The 17,683-nt window shown below is 35.0% G+C and overlaps 1 protein-coding gene across 1 annotated transcript in view; it reads right to left on the bottom strand.

Moving 5' to 3' along the window:
• The window catches only part of LOC149409267 (ionotropic receptor coreceptor Ir8a-like), a 45,383-nt gene that overhangs the window by 12,844 nt on the left and 14,856 nt on the right, over window positions 1-17,683 (bottom strand). The window contains exons 5-9 of the mRNA XM_089649978.1: window positions 12,160-12,343; window positions 6,426-6,547; window positions 5,997-6,200; window positions 3,018-3,241; window positions 2,395-2,703 (exon numbers count right to left, since the gene is read on the bottom strand). Of these exons, the coding sequence (XP_089506104.1) occupies window positions 2,395-2,703; window positions 3,018-3,241; window positions 5,997-6,200; window positions 6,426-6,547; window positions 12,160-12,343 (1,043 nt within the window). The remainder of the gene's footprint in view (window positions 1-2,394; window positions 2,704-3,017; window positions 3,242-5,996; window positions 6,201-6,425; window positions 6,548-12,159; window positions 12,344-17,683) is intronic.

The following is a 17,683-nucleotide window of genomic DNA, read 5'->3' as shown; positions in this document are numbered from 1 at the left end:
TGTTTTACAGACGGCACGTTCTAGAGTGGAATATACTCTCAGCATCGCCCCGATGTGAGAGCACCATTCAGAATTGAAACGTTGCTTCTAATGGCTTTAGCCGTGGATGGTGACCAGATCTTAACACCTCCAGCGTTTAGGGTCAAATATGATAGGGCGTCTATATTTTATAAAAGTATTTTTATATATTTATTTCTATCATGCAGAACTACATAATTAAACAATAATAATTTCCAGTTTTTCTCAAATATTTATACTGGTATCCGTTAATAAAATCCTAAAAATATCCAAAATTAAGAACTCATAATTCTCGCCGCTATTGTAACAACTTGTTTAGCAAATTATTTCTTATTTTTTATTATATGAACAAGATAAAAGTAAAGGTACAGTTTTCTAACGAATTATTTAGTAAAAAAATTTCGAAATTATCGAGATCTCTAAATTTAAAGTAAAATATTAAGTAAAAATGTGGTTAGAGTTTTTGACAACATTTTTCACGTTTGATATTAAAATCCTATTATTTAGAAATAGTAATGTTTATTTTAAATGCACACATTAGAAAGATATGTTTTATCTTCTTTCTAAAACATTATTTGTTTTTAAGGAAATTAAGAAAATAAGATGTGTTTGAATTACACATAAAACATTGCAAACTGAACAAATGTTTGGAAAGTACTGAAGGGTTAATAACCAGGTACTTCCCAACCTTTCTCTTACCTATCTTCTTCCCTTCCCCGGTACCTTCAGCATCACAACATACCCCAATAGGGGATGCCATAGTCTCACTGGCTCCAGACGATTGGGAGCAGGCCCAAGGAGTCTAATGTACATCGGTTATCTTTCTCTTACCTATCTTCTTCCCTTCCCCAGTACCTTCAGCATCACAACATACACCAATAGGGGATGCCATAGTCTCACTGGCTCCAGACGATTGGGAGCAGGCCCAAGGAGTCTAATGTACATCGTTTATCTTTCTCTTACCTATCTTCTTCCCTTCCCCAGTACCTTCAGCATCACAACATACCCCAATAGGGGATGCCATAGTCTCACTGGCTCCAGACGATTGGGAGCAGGCCCAGGAGTCTAATGTACATCGGTTATCTTTCTCTTACCTATCTTCTTCCCTTCCCCAGTACCTTCAGCATCACAACATACACCAATAGGGGATGCCATAGTCTCACTGGCTCCAGACGATTGGGAGCAGGCCCAAGGAGTCTAATGTACATCGGTTATCTTTCTCTTACCTATCTTATTTCCTTCCCCAGTACCTTCAGCATCACAACATACCCCAATAGGGGATGCCATAGTCTCACTGGCTCCAGACGATTGGGAGCAGGCCCAAGGAGTCTAATGTACATCGGTTATCTTTCTCTTACCTATCATCTTCCCTTCCCCAGTACCTTCAGCATCACAACATACCCCAATAGGGGATGCCATAGTCTCACTGGCTCCAGACGATTGGGAGCAGGCCCAAGGAGTCTAATGTACATCGGTTATCTTTCTCTTACCTATCTTCTTCCCTTCCCCAGTACCTTCAGCATCACAACATACCCCAATAGGGGATGCCATAGTCTCACTGGCTCCAGACGATTGGGAGCAGGCCCAAGGAGTCTAATGTACATCGGTTATCTTTCTCTTACCTACTTTCTTTCCTTCCCCAGTACCTTCAGCATCACAACATACCTCAATAGGGGATGCCATAGTCACACTGGCTCCAGACGATTGGGAGCAGGCCCAAGGAGTCTAATTAATCTTAGTTATAATCAGTTATCTTTCAAAGGGCAAAGATCGCAATATCTAAAAAAATATGACACTAGTTTATACGGAAATAAAAGACAAGAAAAAAAAATTTTTTATGCCATTTTTATTATTTGCATGAATAAAATATAACTTAGTGCTAAAATATGCGACTCGCAACGCTGCCCAACCGGGTGGCGACATAGCTCCCTACCTTTACACTGTAAAGACAAGGGTGCACTTGTGATGTGTGATGAAAAAATATAATAATATACATAACAACATAGAAAATCAGTAGGAATTGGACAGCTAAGGTTGATGTGAGGGGTTGAGCGGTTACTCGACCGAGTGACTATTGTCCACATGTGGAAGATTTAAAAATAAATAAAAATTGATAATTTTTTAAACACAACAAAAACATCGAAAAAAAACACCGGATACCAAATTTTCATTTTGTACTCCAAATAATTGTCGGGAGACACTTGTTAAAGTAAGTCAACTACGTACCTTAACAACCTTTATAAACATATTTTAAAAAGTGGGATATTTGATGAGAAGATACTTTTTGTCAACCGTTTACAAGTGCTTAAAAGAATATTATTACAAAGTTACACCGTGAATTAATATTTCTAATGAATAAATAAAATAAATGTTGACTCGAATTCCATATGTATGGGTTCCATTGCAGCTTTGGTTCTACATTTATGAAGCTGACTTTATTCTTATTCTTGTTCTTCACGGCTTTGAAGTTATCTCCGAAGGTGATGGTCTTCACGGATTCCTTCGGCTGCTTCTTGTCCTCAGTTCCCTGGCTCTTGAAGGCCTGCATCAGACCCTTCGGCGTCGCAACAGCTATCTTCTTGGTAACCCGCTGAATCTTCTCCTTCCTCTTGTAGTAGAATATCTCCCATACGAGCGTGATGAGAGCAAGGACGAGTCCGAACAGTGTGGCGATGAATACGCCACCTGGAACGTTTAAGGAAATTGGGGTGATGGTTCTTTCTGCTCGAAAACATGTTTCGTCACTGGGAATAGTTTATATTTTTCTGCTTAGCTTTAGTTTGCTCGCGAATATGGAAAACTGACCATAGATGATGGATTTTGTCAATACCGTATTGACAAGGGCTTCGTGGATCGAAATAAAATCATCGGTAGTTACGCCTATTGATCCGTCATTGTAAAGTTATCGATTTGACTGTGCTAAACACCTTAAAGATGTCTTGCCAAAACGATGGGACCAGAACAAAACTTAATATTTATTAGGACAGAATTCAACCCACCAAGACTATCAAGGGTGATGCCCTCCGAGTTATCATTGTCCTCACAGCTGGTGTTCCAGTAGCGGGCAATGAGCGAGTCCAGGAATCTGTCCTTCTGCAGCTGGAGGATGGCTCGGGAAAGTTCTTCCTGGATCCTGGAGCCTTGCTGCACGGCCACGGCGAAGGGTCTCTCCCCGAACACCTCGCCCACGACAGTCAGGTTGCAGTTCTTCTTCACATGATACCTGAAGCATAACGGTCTTACTAATAAAAAATCTCTTATTACACATTGTGGAAAGATAGTATGCGTTACACTTTTAATAATGTCTCGCAACATTAAATTTTCAGATTTATGCGCAATACTTACACGCTACTTTAACGCGTGCGCCCCATACAAGTGAGTTTCCCAGCAAACGAGTTTTGGTTTGTCATTTTTTATTAAAATTATGTTTTTGTTAACAATTTCGATTCTAATGACCATTATTATATTAGTAATACAATATATGTTATTTTTCGTCAGTTTTTATCCATTGATAATGTCATGTGAATATAGTTTTATGCCATCGGAAAAAGCGAAGATATTTTGATCTTTTTAATTTTTTAATTAACTTTTACTTCCATAAAACTTCCATGATAGTGATGAAAATTAATTTTTCAATTTAAAAAAAATGCATTTTATATATTTTAAAAGATTACAATTTTGGTGATTTTCTAAACTACCATACTAGGCTCATTCTCGTAGTATGGTAGTCGTACATGATTTATTTAAGAATTGTAATCGCAAGGCGAATCAAGAATGGACTGTAAAATTAATTGTGAACTTGAAGTTCACACAACGATGGTTAGAGATGGTGAACAGGAGGGAGTAAGGAAGGAATCCGACTTACCCCTTTGATGTTCGTCAACGATGTTGCTGGTTGGTTTCACTCACAGGAGATGATTTATTTCACACGCAACTTCCACAACATCTGGGTTGGGTAAGAAACACACTGATGGGAACCGAATATATTCACTGCACAGTAGGTATTCTACCCCGAGTTGATATCAATAATAGCACTGATCATAAAGAGATGTTCCTCAAACCGGCTTCATCAATAAACTGATTTGACAGTTAAGTTTATGGTTGTAAATGTCACACAAACGTGGGTATTGTCGGATAATGACAGGTACTTGTAGGTAATAGGATGGGAAAATATCAAGGACAATGTTAAAGGAAGATTGTTGCGTCAACAAGAATAATAAATGTATTTTTGTGAACAAATAATAAAACATAAGGGAAAACGACAGGTTATAGTAAAACAAAAAATACATATTACTATAGAAACCATATTAGAAATAAAATAAAGATTAAATTGATTGTTTAAATGATATTTTAAAGAATATAGAAATAAAAATATTAGAAGTAAGTAAAGTTATACCAAATTATTTTATATGATTATTTTTTTATTTAACACAGGTTAATCGTTGTACGTACTTATCTAGAAATGACTTATGCATGTATACGAAAATACACAAAATGGCAAAATGACCAAATGGATCCAAAATATCTGTTCTTTTTATAATTCTCTGGAAATCATTTTTATACTTTTTAACTGTAAGGACGAGATAAAAAGTAAAGTAACAGCGAATTGTAAATTTCTTGTATAAATGGACAGTTATTTGGAATTTTTAATTCTCGAAAATTTTTCAACGTTTGATTTAAAATATTTATTATAAGCTTTTTCTTTATTCTTTTCATGTTGAAATTAAAATATTGCAATTTTTAATATTAGTGGACATTTCAAATACAAAAATCTAAAAGGTAATTATAGTATGTAGTTTCCAAATTAGTATTAAAATAGGTATAAAAAATTTATAGAACATTTAAAATACCTTAAAAAAATTCCTCAAATTTGATGGGAAATTATTATTATTTCATATTTATACAACAGATAAACTACCCTCTTTGACTGGATAAGCAGTGTGTATATGATATCAATACAATATCAAAATTCCAAAATGTAATACCAAACAAATGCAAAATAACTATAAATATTTAGGAATAAAGTGTTTCAACAACCTTCCGATTGAAATAAAGAAATTAAAAGATATTAACATACTTAAACTAAAACTGAAGTAACTCTTTCAGAAATAATTAACTAAATAATTACCTGTTTTTCCCTTCATTGACATTTATTATCAGTATATACTCGTCTCCACTGTACTTAGATTTTGTCTCTTTATATATTGTTCCTATCATATATATACTTACTCATAGAATAATGATATTCTATTTTTCTTATAATTAGTGTAACTCTCTCACCAAGCACAAGAACCAGTTTATTCATTGGTGAGATTGCGAACATAAATAAAATTTTGCATGGTAAATAATATTTTTTATGTACTCATATTATATCCTGTACCCACTTTATATATATTAAATAAGAAAAATAAAAAATATATATAATATATATATCTTCCCGTGAACTATTTTACGTTTCAATTAGTAAGGTTTTCACTTACACGGTCGTTTAAAAATTTTAAAAAATTCACCGCGTTTGTTAGTAAGACCGGTTATCCAACACAATTATGAAGTAATCAACAAAGTCAACAAAATGTTGAGACTTCGTATTTCAAAAACTTTCCCCTGTATTGAAGACTTTGTATTTCCTTTACGTTAGAAATAAATCTACATTTCCCCATACAACACAAAAATTCACAACCTACTCTAAGTGGGTAGGATTTTCCACCCTTTTCCATCCCTCCCTATATAGTGCAAGGCCGATAGAGTCAGACTGGATAGGTCAAAAGGTCTTCCTCAACCTGCCTCTCGATATGGCCTGTACGTGAACAGACGCATCAGCTGCCAAGACCTGGAAAAACTTCACCCCATGATTTCAGGTATCCCTTTTAAGTCACCGACCGGAGCTTCCACAAAAGGTGACCTATGGCAGAGATGGTGGTTATACAACAAATGATATCCAGGGCGGTGGAACCAATATGCAGCAAGCAAGCACTCACTTGATTTCTGAAGAGTCGTGTATGAAGGCGAAGTCAGCCTCGAGGCGCTCGTCCACCTTGCGGAAACCCTCCTCGGTGGAAGGCAGTGGGCTGGAGCTATTGATTGCCAGCAGGATGTGTCCGTACTGTTCCCTGACGGGGTAATCCCATACCTGGTACTGTACCTCATCCGAGCTGGCGTTCAGCGTTATCTCCTTCCACACCCTACAATAATGCAAGTTCCTTGAAATACACCTATGTTTATTTACCAAATATAATTAAGCATACTTTAGTTTGGAAGAGTGAGAGAAGTGTCAAGTGTGTGCAAGTTTAATAAACGGCCATGCTAATTTGGGGTTACGAGTGGCAGGTCTTGTTTGTCAATCGTCAGCGACGTGCATTTGACCTCTCCCTGGGACTAGTGTATTGGAAACTGTTATAGTTACTCACCGGTACAGGGTGTCCTCTGCGTTTTTCATGTTCATGAAATATCTGTGCGCCATGCCTCCTTCAACCACCGTGTAGTTGATCCTTGACTGTCGCGCCAATTGCTCCAGAGATGACACTGGCGTCTGTCGAATTAACACACTTGTATAAGCGATGAACTGTCACGTCAGCAATATCATATTGCACATTCTTCGGCAAGGCAATGACCGCCGCCTTTGGCTAATGTACTGAAGCATGGTTTACAAACCATCCAACCCTATTATTGACGACTTTAATCACAAAAAGTGGCGGCTCGTGACTTTTGAGCCGGATAGAGTGCTACGTTTTAAAAATTCGACACTATTGATGATATTTAGAGCCATAACGATTTTTGTTTCTAAAATTCGATTTTTGGTATGAATATTTTCAGGAAATTTCAGTTTAGCCGCGCAGATTCGCCGAAAATCTTCAAACAAAAAACCGAATTTTCGAAAAAAAAGTAGACGTTTCAGTTACAAAAACATCAATATGCCATTTTTTGTAATATTAGCACTCTAGTACACACAAGAGATGGCTTATTTCCAACCCGCCAAATAATTATAATATGTACTAGTAACTCAATCAACAATTACTGCTTATTATATTTTTTCCACCTGTAAACATTCTTTAACTTTATTTTTGTAGGAAAGGCTTTGTTAGTGCTAAATTTCTCACTAGATGGCGTCGAGACAAATGATATCTTCATTTGTTGGTGAAATATTTTTGACTTGTCAAATTTTATTATTTTTCAATGATAAACTCATGTTTATAAGACAAGGTTTTATGCATAGCATAGCTCAGTGGTTTCAGAGCACCTGACCAAACATCAGAAGGCACGGGTTCAATTCCCGCTGGCGGCATTTATTTTTACTCGGGAGATATTTTCAATTTGTACTGATATTTCAGGCGACTAGTTATTTCTTATAATTATTTTAAAATATAACCATTTGTTATTTCAGCTACTGGCATTATACCTAGCTCTCTCATTCAAAATTGAGGCGTATTAGATCTGTACAATATTTAAAAATGCAAAAATCAGTTATTTTAACCCTCTTCTTGGCAATGTATCCTATAGTATACATAGTTTTCATAATTTTTTCCCACTTAAACTGGTACATGGGTAAAACAGATTTTAATGAAATCTGCTTTAACATGTTCTCAACTTGATAATTAGTGCCACTAGATCCATCTATTGTTTAATTAAGAAGAACAGTGACAGTTCAAACTCATACCGCTGCAAGCTGGCTGCCAACAGAAGACGCACAACTAATTTGTCTGTAAGTTATCTTTATTTATTACTTGCATTATTAGATATTTAGTTATTTTAGGAATGAATTCGTGTTTATAAGGGTTCAGTGAATAATAAAAAATATATTCTGAATAACATATGTGACAAATCTTGTTTATATTGCATTCCAAAATGGTGTGTATCCTATGATATACACCGCCAAGTCTGCAGTGAATTACATTTGATTGAATGTGTATCCCCTGAGATACAATGCCAAGTTATTAAGAGTTTATATTATCTTATGTACAATGTCAAGTATTTATTGTTTATTGTATTATGTAGTAAGCCCCTTTGAAATCTATATATTATGATTTTTTTCATTTTTCCATAGGCTCGCGAAATTGAAGAAATGCTAACTATAATACCAATATCGGGAGCAGATTCTGATATTGAAAGTGACGAAGATGATGAACTACAAGATGATTCATCTGCAGTGCGCTCATCAAACTTTGGAATTGTTCATGATGCATTGGAGGAAGATAATGAACCAATGGCTCATGTTGCTGATCTTTCCGCAAACACCTCAAGCGCTGAACTACGGACACGTCGACATGTTAATCGTAAGAAAAAAATGAACTTTGATTTGAAAAAGAAAGATTTTATGTCAAAAGTAGACATATGTGACAATCATTTTACAACTCCAGAGAAGATAAAATCGCCCTTAGAGTACTTCAAAATATTTTTTTCAGAAGAAGCATTCAATATGATAGTTTGAAACACCAATTTGTATTCCACACAATCATCAAGCAAATGCATTGATACTTCCTATAGTGAGATATGTGACTTTCTGGCCATTGAAATTTTAATGGGCCTAATAAAACTACCAGCATACACTGATTATTGGTCTGAAAAAATGCGAATTGAGCAAGTGGCAAGTTTCATGCCACTCAAAAGATACCAGTCCATCAGAAGATATCTTCATTTTGTTAACAATGAGGATGTTGATGGGGATGTTTATTTTAAAATAAGGCCTCTTTTTGAACTGGTAAAGCAGAATTGTTTAAAAATTGAAAAAGAGATAAAAAGTTCTGTCGACGAAATGATGATACCATACAAAGGAACAAGAGCAGGTTCCCGGCGACAATATATAAAGAGCAAACCTAAAAAATGGGGCTTTCAAATGTTTGTCCGATCGGGGGTTTCGGGCATAGTATATGACTTCTTGATATACGGTGGAGAGGCAACATTTCGTGGTTGTGAATTTTCAAACTACGAAGAAAATCTTGGAATGGGGGCAAAAGTCGTTCTGACTGTCAGTAAGTCTATTCCCAATGCGGCATGCTCTGTTATATATTTTGACAATTTTTTTACCTCTTTTGAACTTCTGCATCATCTTCGTCATGAGTACGGAATTTTAGGTTTGGGCACCATGCGGCGAAATCAATTACGAGGATGTAAACTTAAACCTGATAAACAACTCAAGAGACTTGGAAGAGGAGCTTTTCATCAAATGACGGATGAGAAGAAAAAATTGGCTGCAGTCACTTGGTTTGACAATCGTGCTGTCATTATTGGAAGTTCATTTGTAGACTCACACCCATTATCTACAATACAAAGATATAGCAAACGGGACAAAACAAAATTGACGTCACCTGCCCCGAAATAATAAAGCAGTTCAATGCCCATATGGGTGGTGTCGACTTAGCCGGTATGCTGATAACTTTGTACCGATGCACTTTTCACACACATCGTTGGTATATGGCGATATTTTCTCAATTACTCGATATATCTATCAACAACGCATGGCTACTTTACCGGCGTAAAGTGGCCCTACAAAAAGAAGGAAGCAAAAAAACAATATGTTTGAAGGATTTTCGTCTAAAAATTGCAAATGGTCTGCTTTACAAAAATAAAATACGTGGCCGTCCTATCGGAAACATCACAACGCCACCAAACAAAATAAAGAATCCGGTAAAAGCCAGGCCGGATGATGAAGTCCGGTTTGATAACTCAGGACATTTTCCGGAACATAAAGAAAAAGGAAGATGCCGACTATGCAATTCTGGACAAACGTCTGTATTTTGCATAAAATGTGGCCTAAGGCTTTGTTTTACTGATAAGAGAAATTGCTTTCTATCATATCACACAAAATAATAGTTTTAATTAGCTTTTAAGACATAATTTTTCATTTTCCATAGTAATTTTTTTTAAATTTTGATTTGTAACAACCTGGCAATGTATCCTATAGGATACAACTCCAAATAAACTATATAAAAAAACAATAAAAATATTTTTCATTTGTTTTTGTGAATCTGAAGCATAAAAGACTTCAAATATGTAAAAAAATATTTTTTGTGATGCTTAATTCTATCGGTGCCAAGAAGAGGGTTAAATACATGTAGGATTACGAAAGATTTTTTTAAATATTTATGTTGAGGGATCAGTAGAATTAATAGGTCCAGTTAGAAGTTCTACCGAGCCGAACCCTCTGATATGAAAATATCTGGAGTCGTCGAATTATTTTCCCATTTGATCTTTGGTGAGTTGACGTGTTGTTCTTGTATTGTTTTGTATTTATTTTGCTTATATAATGCACTTTCATAATGTGGATTGACTAGATGATCATTTGTGGAAAAGTGTGTGGAAGGGTTTATTTTTTCCGGTGGGGAAGATTTAACCCGGACATAAAGTCGGAAAATATATATAGCATTTGTATAGCGTAGTTAAGTGTCATTTCACTTCACGTGCGCTTGTAACTAGATTAACTCTTAAACCCTACCACTCTGGGAATGTAATTATTCCTACCACGGGGTACTGAAGTACCCCGGGCAGAAAAAAATTAATAAAATAAAAGTATTTGATATTTTTTTAAATATTATTTGTATTATGGCAAAATAATAAGAAAAGACAATAAAATTTATTAATAAAAACTAATAGACATTTTTGTCGTCACATGAAGGACAGATTTTGTATTGATGGTCAGCATAAATATGGCGGCGACAAGTGTTACAGACAGATCAATATTTTCTGTCCTTTGTGCGCGGATTAAAACAGCAGCGACCAGGTTTGAGATTATCAAGAACCGGCCTATGATCCTCACTATAAATATTCAAGACTGCACGTATAGTTTCTCTGATATCCCGGGCTAAACTTCGCCATTGAAATTTTGCTGTCATATGAGACTTTATGAGTGCCATAGACAAACTCTTAAGAAATTCAAGCTGATTAGTTATTTTCTCTTTATCAATGTTAGTTGACAGCTTGAATAAGACCCAATAGTTGACACCAACGGCATTTAGCAACCCGTAGAAGAGACACATGGGCCACCTTTTGGTCTTCCTGGACGTTGAGTACTTCTTACAAAGTTGGACGAACACATCCACCAGGAATTTGGTTTTATTATTGAAATGTATGATTTCTGGAAGGTACACTTCATTATCCTTGTCAGGGCTATCATGCATGGTGGACAGCATGATAACAGCTTTCTTCTTAGCTGACTTCAGAGGACAATACGACAAAAGTGTGAGAGGTTCGTCGTAGGCAAACATTGAGGTGAATCTTTCTCGTGTCCAAGTAAACAGGAAGAATTTGTCGTTTATTCTTCTTTACAGTTCCAACTAATGTTATACCTTTTTCCAGTAACTTCTTGGCCGTAGGTATAGACGTGAACCAATTGTTACATGTCAGGTTTCTGTTAAGACCTTGTACGGGAGCAGTCAGTTCCATAACATTATTATGACATTTTATGTACAGAACTAATCGAGCATCTAGCACACAAACCAAGCGCCTATCTTCTTCATTTATACCAGCCCCATCATTGTCAGGCACTAAATACTTTTCATCTCCTTCCACTTGATCACCGTCTTCATGAGATGCGACTTCAGAATGGTCCCAGAAATCCTCGATAACACCGTCGGGCTCAACTTCTGAATCTTCTCCTAGGTTTAGCTTTTCGTCGTCAGAAACCAACAAAGCAGCTGCAATTTCACCCCCCCAAGATTTCGAGTCTGGGATGCCATACCTGAAAACAATTCAGACACCTCATTACACTGCATACACTGTCATTACATTCATAACACATTATTAGTCCATGAATGTCGCGTTACTGGGCGCAGGCCCTCTCTATCAACACTGTACTCTAGCCATTATCACAAAGTAAAGTAAATCATAAATAATGTGTAAACTTACCAGAGAGATGTCGAAAAACAACTTCAGTAATTCAATATAACTGGAAGGAAGAACTAACACTATTCCTACCACGGGGTACTGGGGTACCCCGGAACACCTGTGGACGCGACTGCACTTGCCGGGAGGTCACGGCTTACCGACGTATTTACGCGCCAATTATCGAGAGTAGATTAGCTAGAGCGATTTTTGCAACAGTGCAATATTTTCAAAATTGTGGATATTTTAAACACCAGGGGGGTACTCCAGTACCCCAGGTAGGGTTTAAGAGTTAATAAATAAGGATACGCTGTTAAGCTGGATTACCTGCATCCTCTCCACTGTAAGGAAGGCTGCAAGGTTAGCCGTGAAGGTGGCCAGCATGAGAACGACAAATAGCCAGTAGGCAGCCACCAGCGCTCGGCTGCTGAGAGCTTTTGGTGCTTCTCCACCTCCCTGTGGCGTGAATGACGTCAGCGCGAACCACAAAGACTCTTTCAGCGTGAACTCCCTGGAATAATGTAGTAGTTGACGAAGTTATAATAATGAAGTAATATTGATATTTATTCTTTGGAATAACAATGAGTCATTCCTCAAATTGTAAATAATGTAACTGTAATATAATTGAATATCCAAAAAATAAATATTTATCCTAGACTTGCTGAAGAGTCGCACATTAAGGCGATGCCATACGTAGTAATGAAAAATCAAGTGTTTTTGTTTTGAAAATTTGGTCGCCTAGAAATGTTTCAGATGCTTTAAATAAATACTGCGAGTAGAATACATCTTGGCCTTTAAAATAATCGAGTACTTTTTAGATAAGTCTTTTTATAAGCCCGGAAAAAATAATGTATAAGGCCTATGAAAACTGCTTTAAAGTTCAAAATCTCCTACTTACGAACCCATTTTCGGTTATGATTTTATTGTATAATGTGGCAAATTAAGTTATTTGTAAAATGATGGAAAAAAATTAAATATTTATTCCTGAACATCAACAAAATAAAATAAAAGGCACTTTTTGGCCATGTTTTTTTCTTGCATAAATCAAAACAGGCGGATGGTGTTAAGCGGGAATTTAAACCTTATCGCCATCTACGTAAGGGTTGTTATTGATAGCGGCTCAATTTAAAATATAACACGACGTATTCCATCGCCTTAAAAATAAAAATATAGATATGTTTATATAAAGACACTGTCTAGACTGCATTTAGTTTGGGTTGAATCTAGTGATCATACATTAAGATAACTGCCAATAAAAATGTGCGGTGAGAAAAATGAAGACAAATGTTGGTAGTTCTTATTCGAAGTATGATACAGTTAAAAATGACCGAAGGAGATAGGGTCCCATTAGCTCAGTTGTAGAGCGGCAGCCCCGGTAAGGCGAGGGTCTTGGATTAGAGTAATAGATGTTACCTATCTTTTTCTCATTTTTCTGTTTCAGATTTTCGTTTAGGAATCGCTGAAATATTAACTCCATTGACGTTCTGGGGGTCTAGCACAGATAACTCGATAACTTTAAAATATCGGATCGATAGGCGTAACTACCGATGATTTTGTAAAATTTTCCGAGCACGGTCACCTGTTGATAGCTAGACCGATATTGATAATGCAATAAATGAGAAATCTCGACATTTCTTGAAAATTGACATTCCTAAACATCAGACGGCTACGTAAAAGTTAAAAATTCTTATTGATTAAGAATGTTGACATCAAATATTCATTTTAATACACATTCGCAATTCGCATTTACTTTTCAACGATACTAATTCGATTACCGATTCCAGTAACATTTAACAACATTTATAATTACTCACATAGATACGAGTACATTAACCAATTACAATAAATAATTATATCAGTTACTATGCAGAATCTTATAAAAAATGCTTACTCTAATCTTGAATTCAATTAGATTTGACTAAAAAATGTCTATCGTAGAAGAAAGGTGGTTTAATAGCGTATTCATTCACCCCAGAGGCATGATCATTGGTAGGTTGGTCCTCCCTCTTGAAAAAATAAAAAGCTCTTGTGAAGTCATCGGGGACATAAAACGTAACACGTCCCAGAAAATCAGGATTGCAAATGCCTCCATTGAACAGCTCATGTGCTACAAACACCATTGCAATTTTTCTTCTAACGTCTAGACTCTAGACCAGTGTTTCCCACGGTGGGGCGTACGCCCCACCAGTGGGGCATAGCGCCTCAGTGGTGGGGCACCACGCTTCAGAGATGAGACACGTGGGCATTCCACATATAAAGGGGAATACTCATCGGTCGTACAAAAAAATGCTTGAGATGTACAAAATTGAAATATACGCCAAATTGTACTTAATAAATGAAACCCGTTACAATTTCAATAATTATCTAAAATCACAGAAACTATGCAGGATGTAGCTGTAGTTGTTGTATTGCTTAATTGTTTTATACCTACATAATAGTGAGGAAATCTATAATTGGTTTCTCAGTTGTAAATTGCACATGTATAAACCAACCAAGTTACTGTTAATTTTCCTAAAATAAACTAAAATACTGTTAATCATGTATCATGTTTTTATACGATTAGAACATGATACATGATTTTTTCTAAGCATGAGTGTGAATTTGTAACATTAAGCTGAAAATTTGTGAACACGAATGATCACAGTAAGAACATGAGAATGGATTTTGCTTAGTATGAGTGCGAATGTGTCTTTATAAGCTTGACTTTTCTAAACATGAATAGTTACACTAATAAAATGAGAATGGATGATCCTAAATATGAGTGTGGATCGTCATATTTAACTTCCATAAACATGAATAATTTCCGTAAGAATTGTTTTTTTTTGTGTGAATGCTATTGTTTCTAATCAAACATGACTTCTGTGAAAATGAATTATCGCAGTAAGAACATGAAAACGGTTTATCCTTAGTGTGAATGCGAATGTCACTAAGTCACTAAGTTTGTCTTTTGTGAACATTAATGGTTACAGTAAGAACATGAGAATGGTTTTGCCTTAGTATGAATGCATATGTTTGCCATTAAGCTTGACTTCTGCGAACATGGATAGTTACAGAAAGAACACGAGAAAAGGGACGGGTTTTCCCTAGTATGAGTGTGAATGTGTCTTATTATGCTTGACCATGAATAATCACAGTAATAAAATAAGAAGAAAGTTTCCTTAGAATGAGTGAGAACGTGTTGCGATAACTGTGACTTCTGTGAAAATGAATAATGGCAGAAGAAAATAAGAATAGAGTATCCTGAGTCCTCGTATGAGTGACCACGTATGCCATTAAATTTGGCTTGCGTGAACATGAAGAATTACATTAATAACATGATAACGGTTTTTTACTCAGCGTGAGTGTTAAATTAAGGCTTAAAGAAGAAACTTACACTAAGAATTTGCAAGAAACTAACAAAAAATATCCTAACATTACATTGCATGCCAGTAAATTATTATTAACCTTTCCCTCAACTTATTTGGTGGAATGTGGTTTTAGCGCCATAAGCGATTTACTCATTAAAAAACTAAATCGATTGGAAATAACTAATAGAGGGGACCTAAGACCGAAATTAACTAAGTTAGATCCGGACATCAAATTTATTTGTAGCAAGCGTAACTGAATTTAATTTCAGTTGTAATATATGAATTAGAAAAGGATTTATTCAATTTCATTAGGGGTTCATATGTTTACAAACATATGACATTATGATTTTAAAATTTACCTGCTGTTTCATAAAAAAAGATGCCGGTGGGGCATCTGACTTTTGAAAAGACTACGGTGGGGCATGGCATAAAGAAGGCTGGGAAACACTGCTCTAGACGATCTAGTCCTAGCATTCCAGCGAGAAGGTCAGAGTGACACAACAGAGAGCTTTCATCTCTTGGAAGAATACGAAACAATGTAAATAAAGAAACATGTCAGATAATATTTAATAAAATTATATCACCACATTTTAATTACTGTTCAAGTGTTCTTTTTCTCTGCAACGAAGATAAAATTTAAAAAAAAGCAAAATAACGCAATGCGAATCTCAAGCGCAACATATACACACGGGTAAGAAACACGTTAAATGAGCTAAATGTTATGACGGTAAAACAAATTATATATTTGAATGTACTTATTTTTATACATAAAATTAAAAAGGGATGATTTCTAAGGAACTGATTAGAAAAATAAATTACAACCACCAGATATCAGATTGCTACCAAGAAAAAAATCAAGCACCCAGAAATTTCTCATGTACCAGGCTTTCAAATTGTATAACAAAATCCCGAAGTTATTGAGATTGAGAAGATGGTTAAGTTTAAAGAGGAATTGAGAAAACATATTTTCCACAAATATTGATGTTTTTGGTTACAACTAATATTTACATACAGTTAAATATTTAAAGATCCATTGTTTGACAATTACTGTAATTTTTATCTTAAGGCGAAGCTTAATGCCAAATCACTATTTTGAATAATCTTTATTTATTTATTTTATTGATACATGATTTAGAGAGTACATGTGGTTTTTTGTGATATTTCACCCTCCATGCTAGGGATGACCCTGTGTTATGGGCAGAGATGTGCTTTATTTCAAATAAATCCATTTCAAATGGAAATGCAAAATGCAAAATGGGTATTTTCCATTTTGCATTTTAAATGCTTTTCTAAAAGCCATTTTGCATTTTAAATGCTTTTCTCAATGCATTTTCCATTTTAAATGCTTTTTTGCAACATTCTTCCTACTATCTCCACTCATCTTTTTTTCATAAGCCCCAAATATCAGTCGGTCCTCAACCTCGCTATGAGAGATAATTTACATTTGTCAAGTTGTTGCCCTGGCAATTGAGTGATACCATTTTCTGTGACAATTTCAAATCTAATTATCATGCGCACATATCGTTAAATCGAATACAAAATTTTGGTAATAAATTTGGTAATGTTGTTGATATATTTAGTGATTCCGTAGCAGTGCTTAAACGAAATCTACATAAACACTTTGCTGAAATGTATGACTTCTCCACTCCATAGTAAAAAACCCATTTTTTAGCTTCTGTTTTTTCACTCTTTTCTTTTATGACTTTTTAACTTTAATATATACGTTTTAACATTACAAATTAATATTGTAATTTAAATAACAATTCGAATATGATTTTAAGTCCCTATAAATGCTGATTAATTTCAATCCATTTATTTTTCTAAGTAAGTATAAAAAAAAAAAAAAAACTGTTCTCCATAATGGTATTCTGTATTATTTGTAAAACATTTATGTACTACAGATATAATAACTATTTTATTTATATATGTACGTAAACTTTTAAATGTCACATAGTTAATGTAATAACACTAATAACAATATATGTAAAAGCCCAATGGGCGTTTAAATAAATAAATAAATAAATTACAAAAAATACTGATTCAAAAACTGAACATGGGGCCATGACGCTGTAATATTAACTTTCTATGTTTTTACGTTGGCAACATTAGTCCCGCGCAAATTTTTTGTGGTTTCATAATCTGTAGTCGTGGTGTTTTTGGATTTACCATCATGTATAATGTTTGTTCTACATTGATATCCATTATTAAATGACAAAAATGTTTAAAAATTATATAATTATTTTATTGTTTGACTTGAGAAACCATTTTGCATTTTCAATGCATTTTGAAAATAGGTATTTTGCATTTTGCATTTAAAATGCTTTTGTAAAAACCATTTTGCATTTTGCATTTTCAAATGGAAAAATTTTGACCCATTTCCATTTTGCATTTCAAATGGTTTTGGGTACCCATTTTGCACATCTCTGGTTATGGGGGTGAATTTTACAGTTTGCGGACATAGAATCTATACATTACTAAAATATAAAATAGAGAAATAAGAAAAA

The sequence above is a fragment of the Hesperophylax consimilis genome, unplaced genomic scaffold (assembly GCF_061612785.1).
Source record: "Hesperophylax consimilis isolate HC1 unplaced genomic scaffold, BYU_Hcon_1.0 scaffold_32, whole genome shotgun sequence".
Lineage (NCBI taxonomy): Eukaryota > Metazoa > Arthropoda > Insecta > Trichoptera > Limnephilidae > Hesperophylax > Hesperophylax consimilis.
Note: the sequence above shows the minus strand (reverse complement) of the source record. Positions and strands in the feature narration are given on the sequence as shown.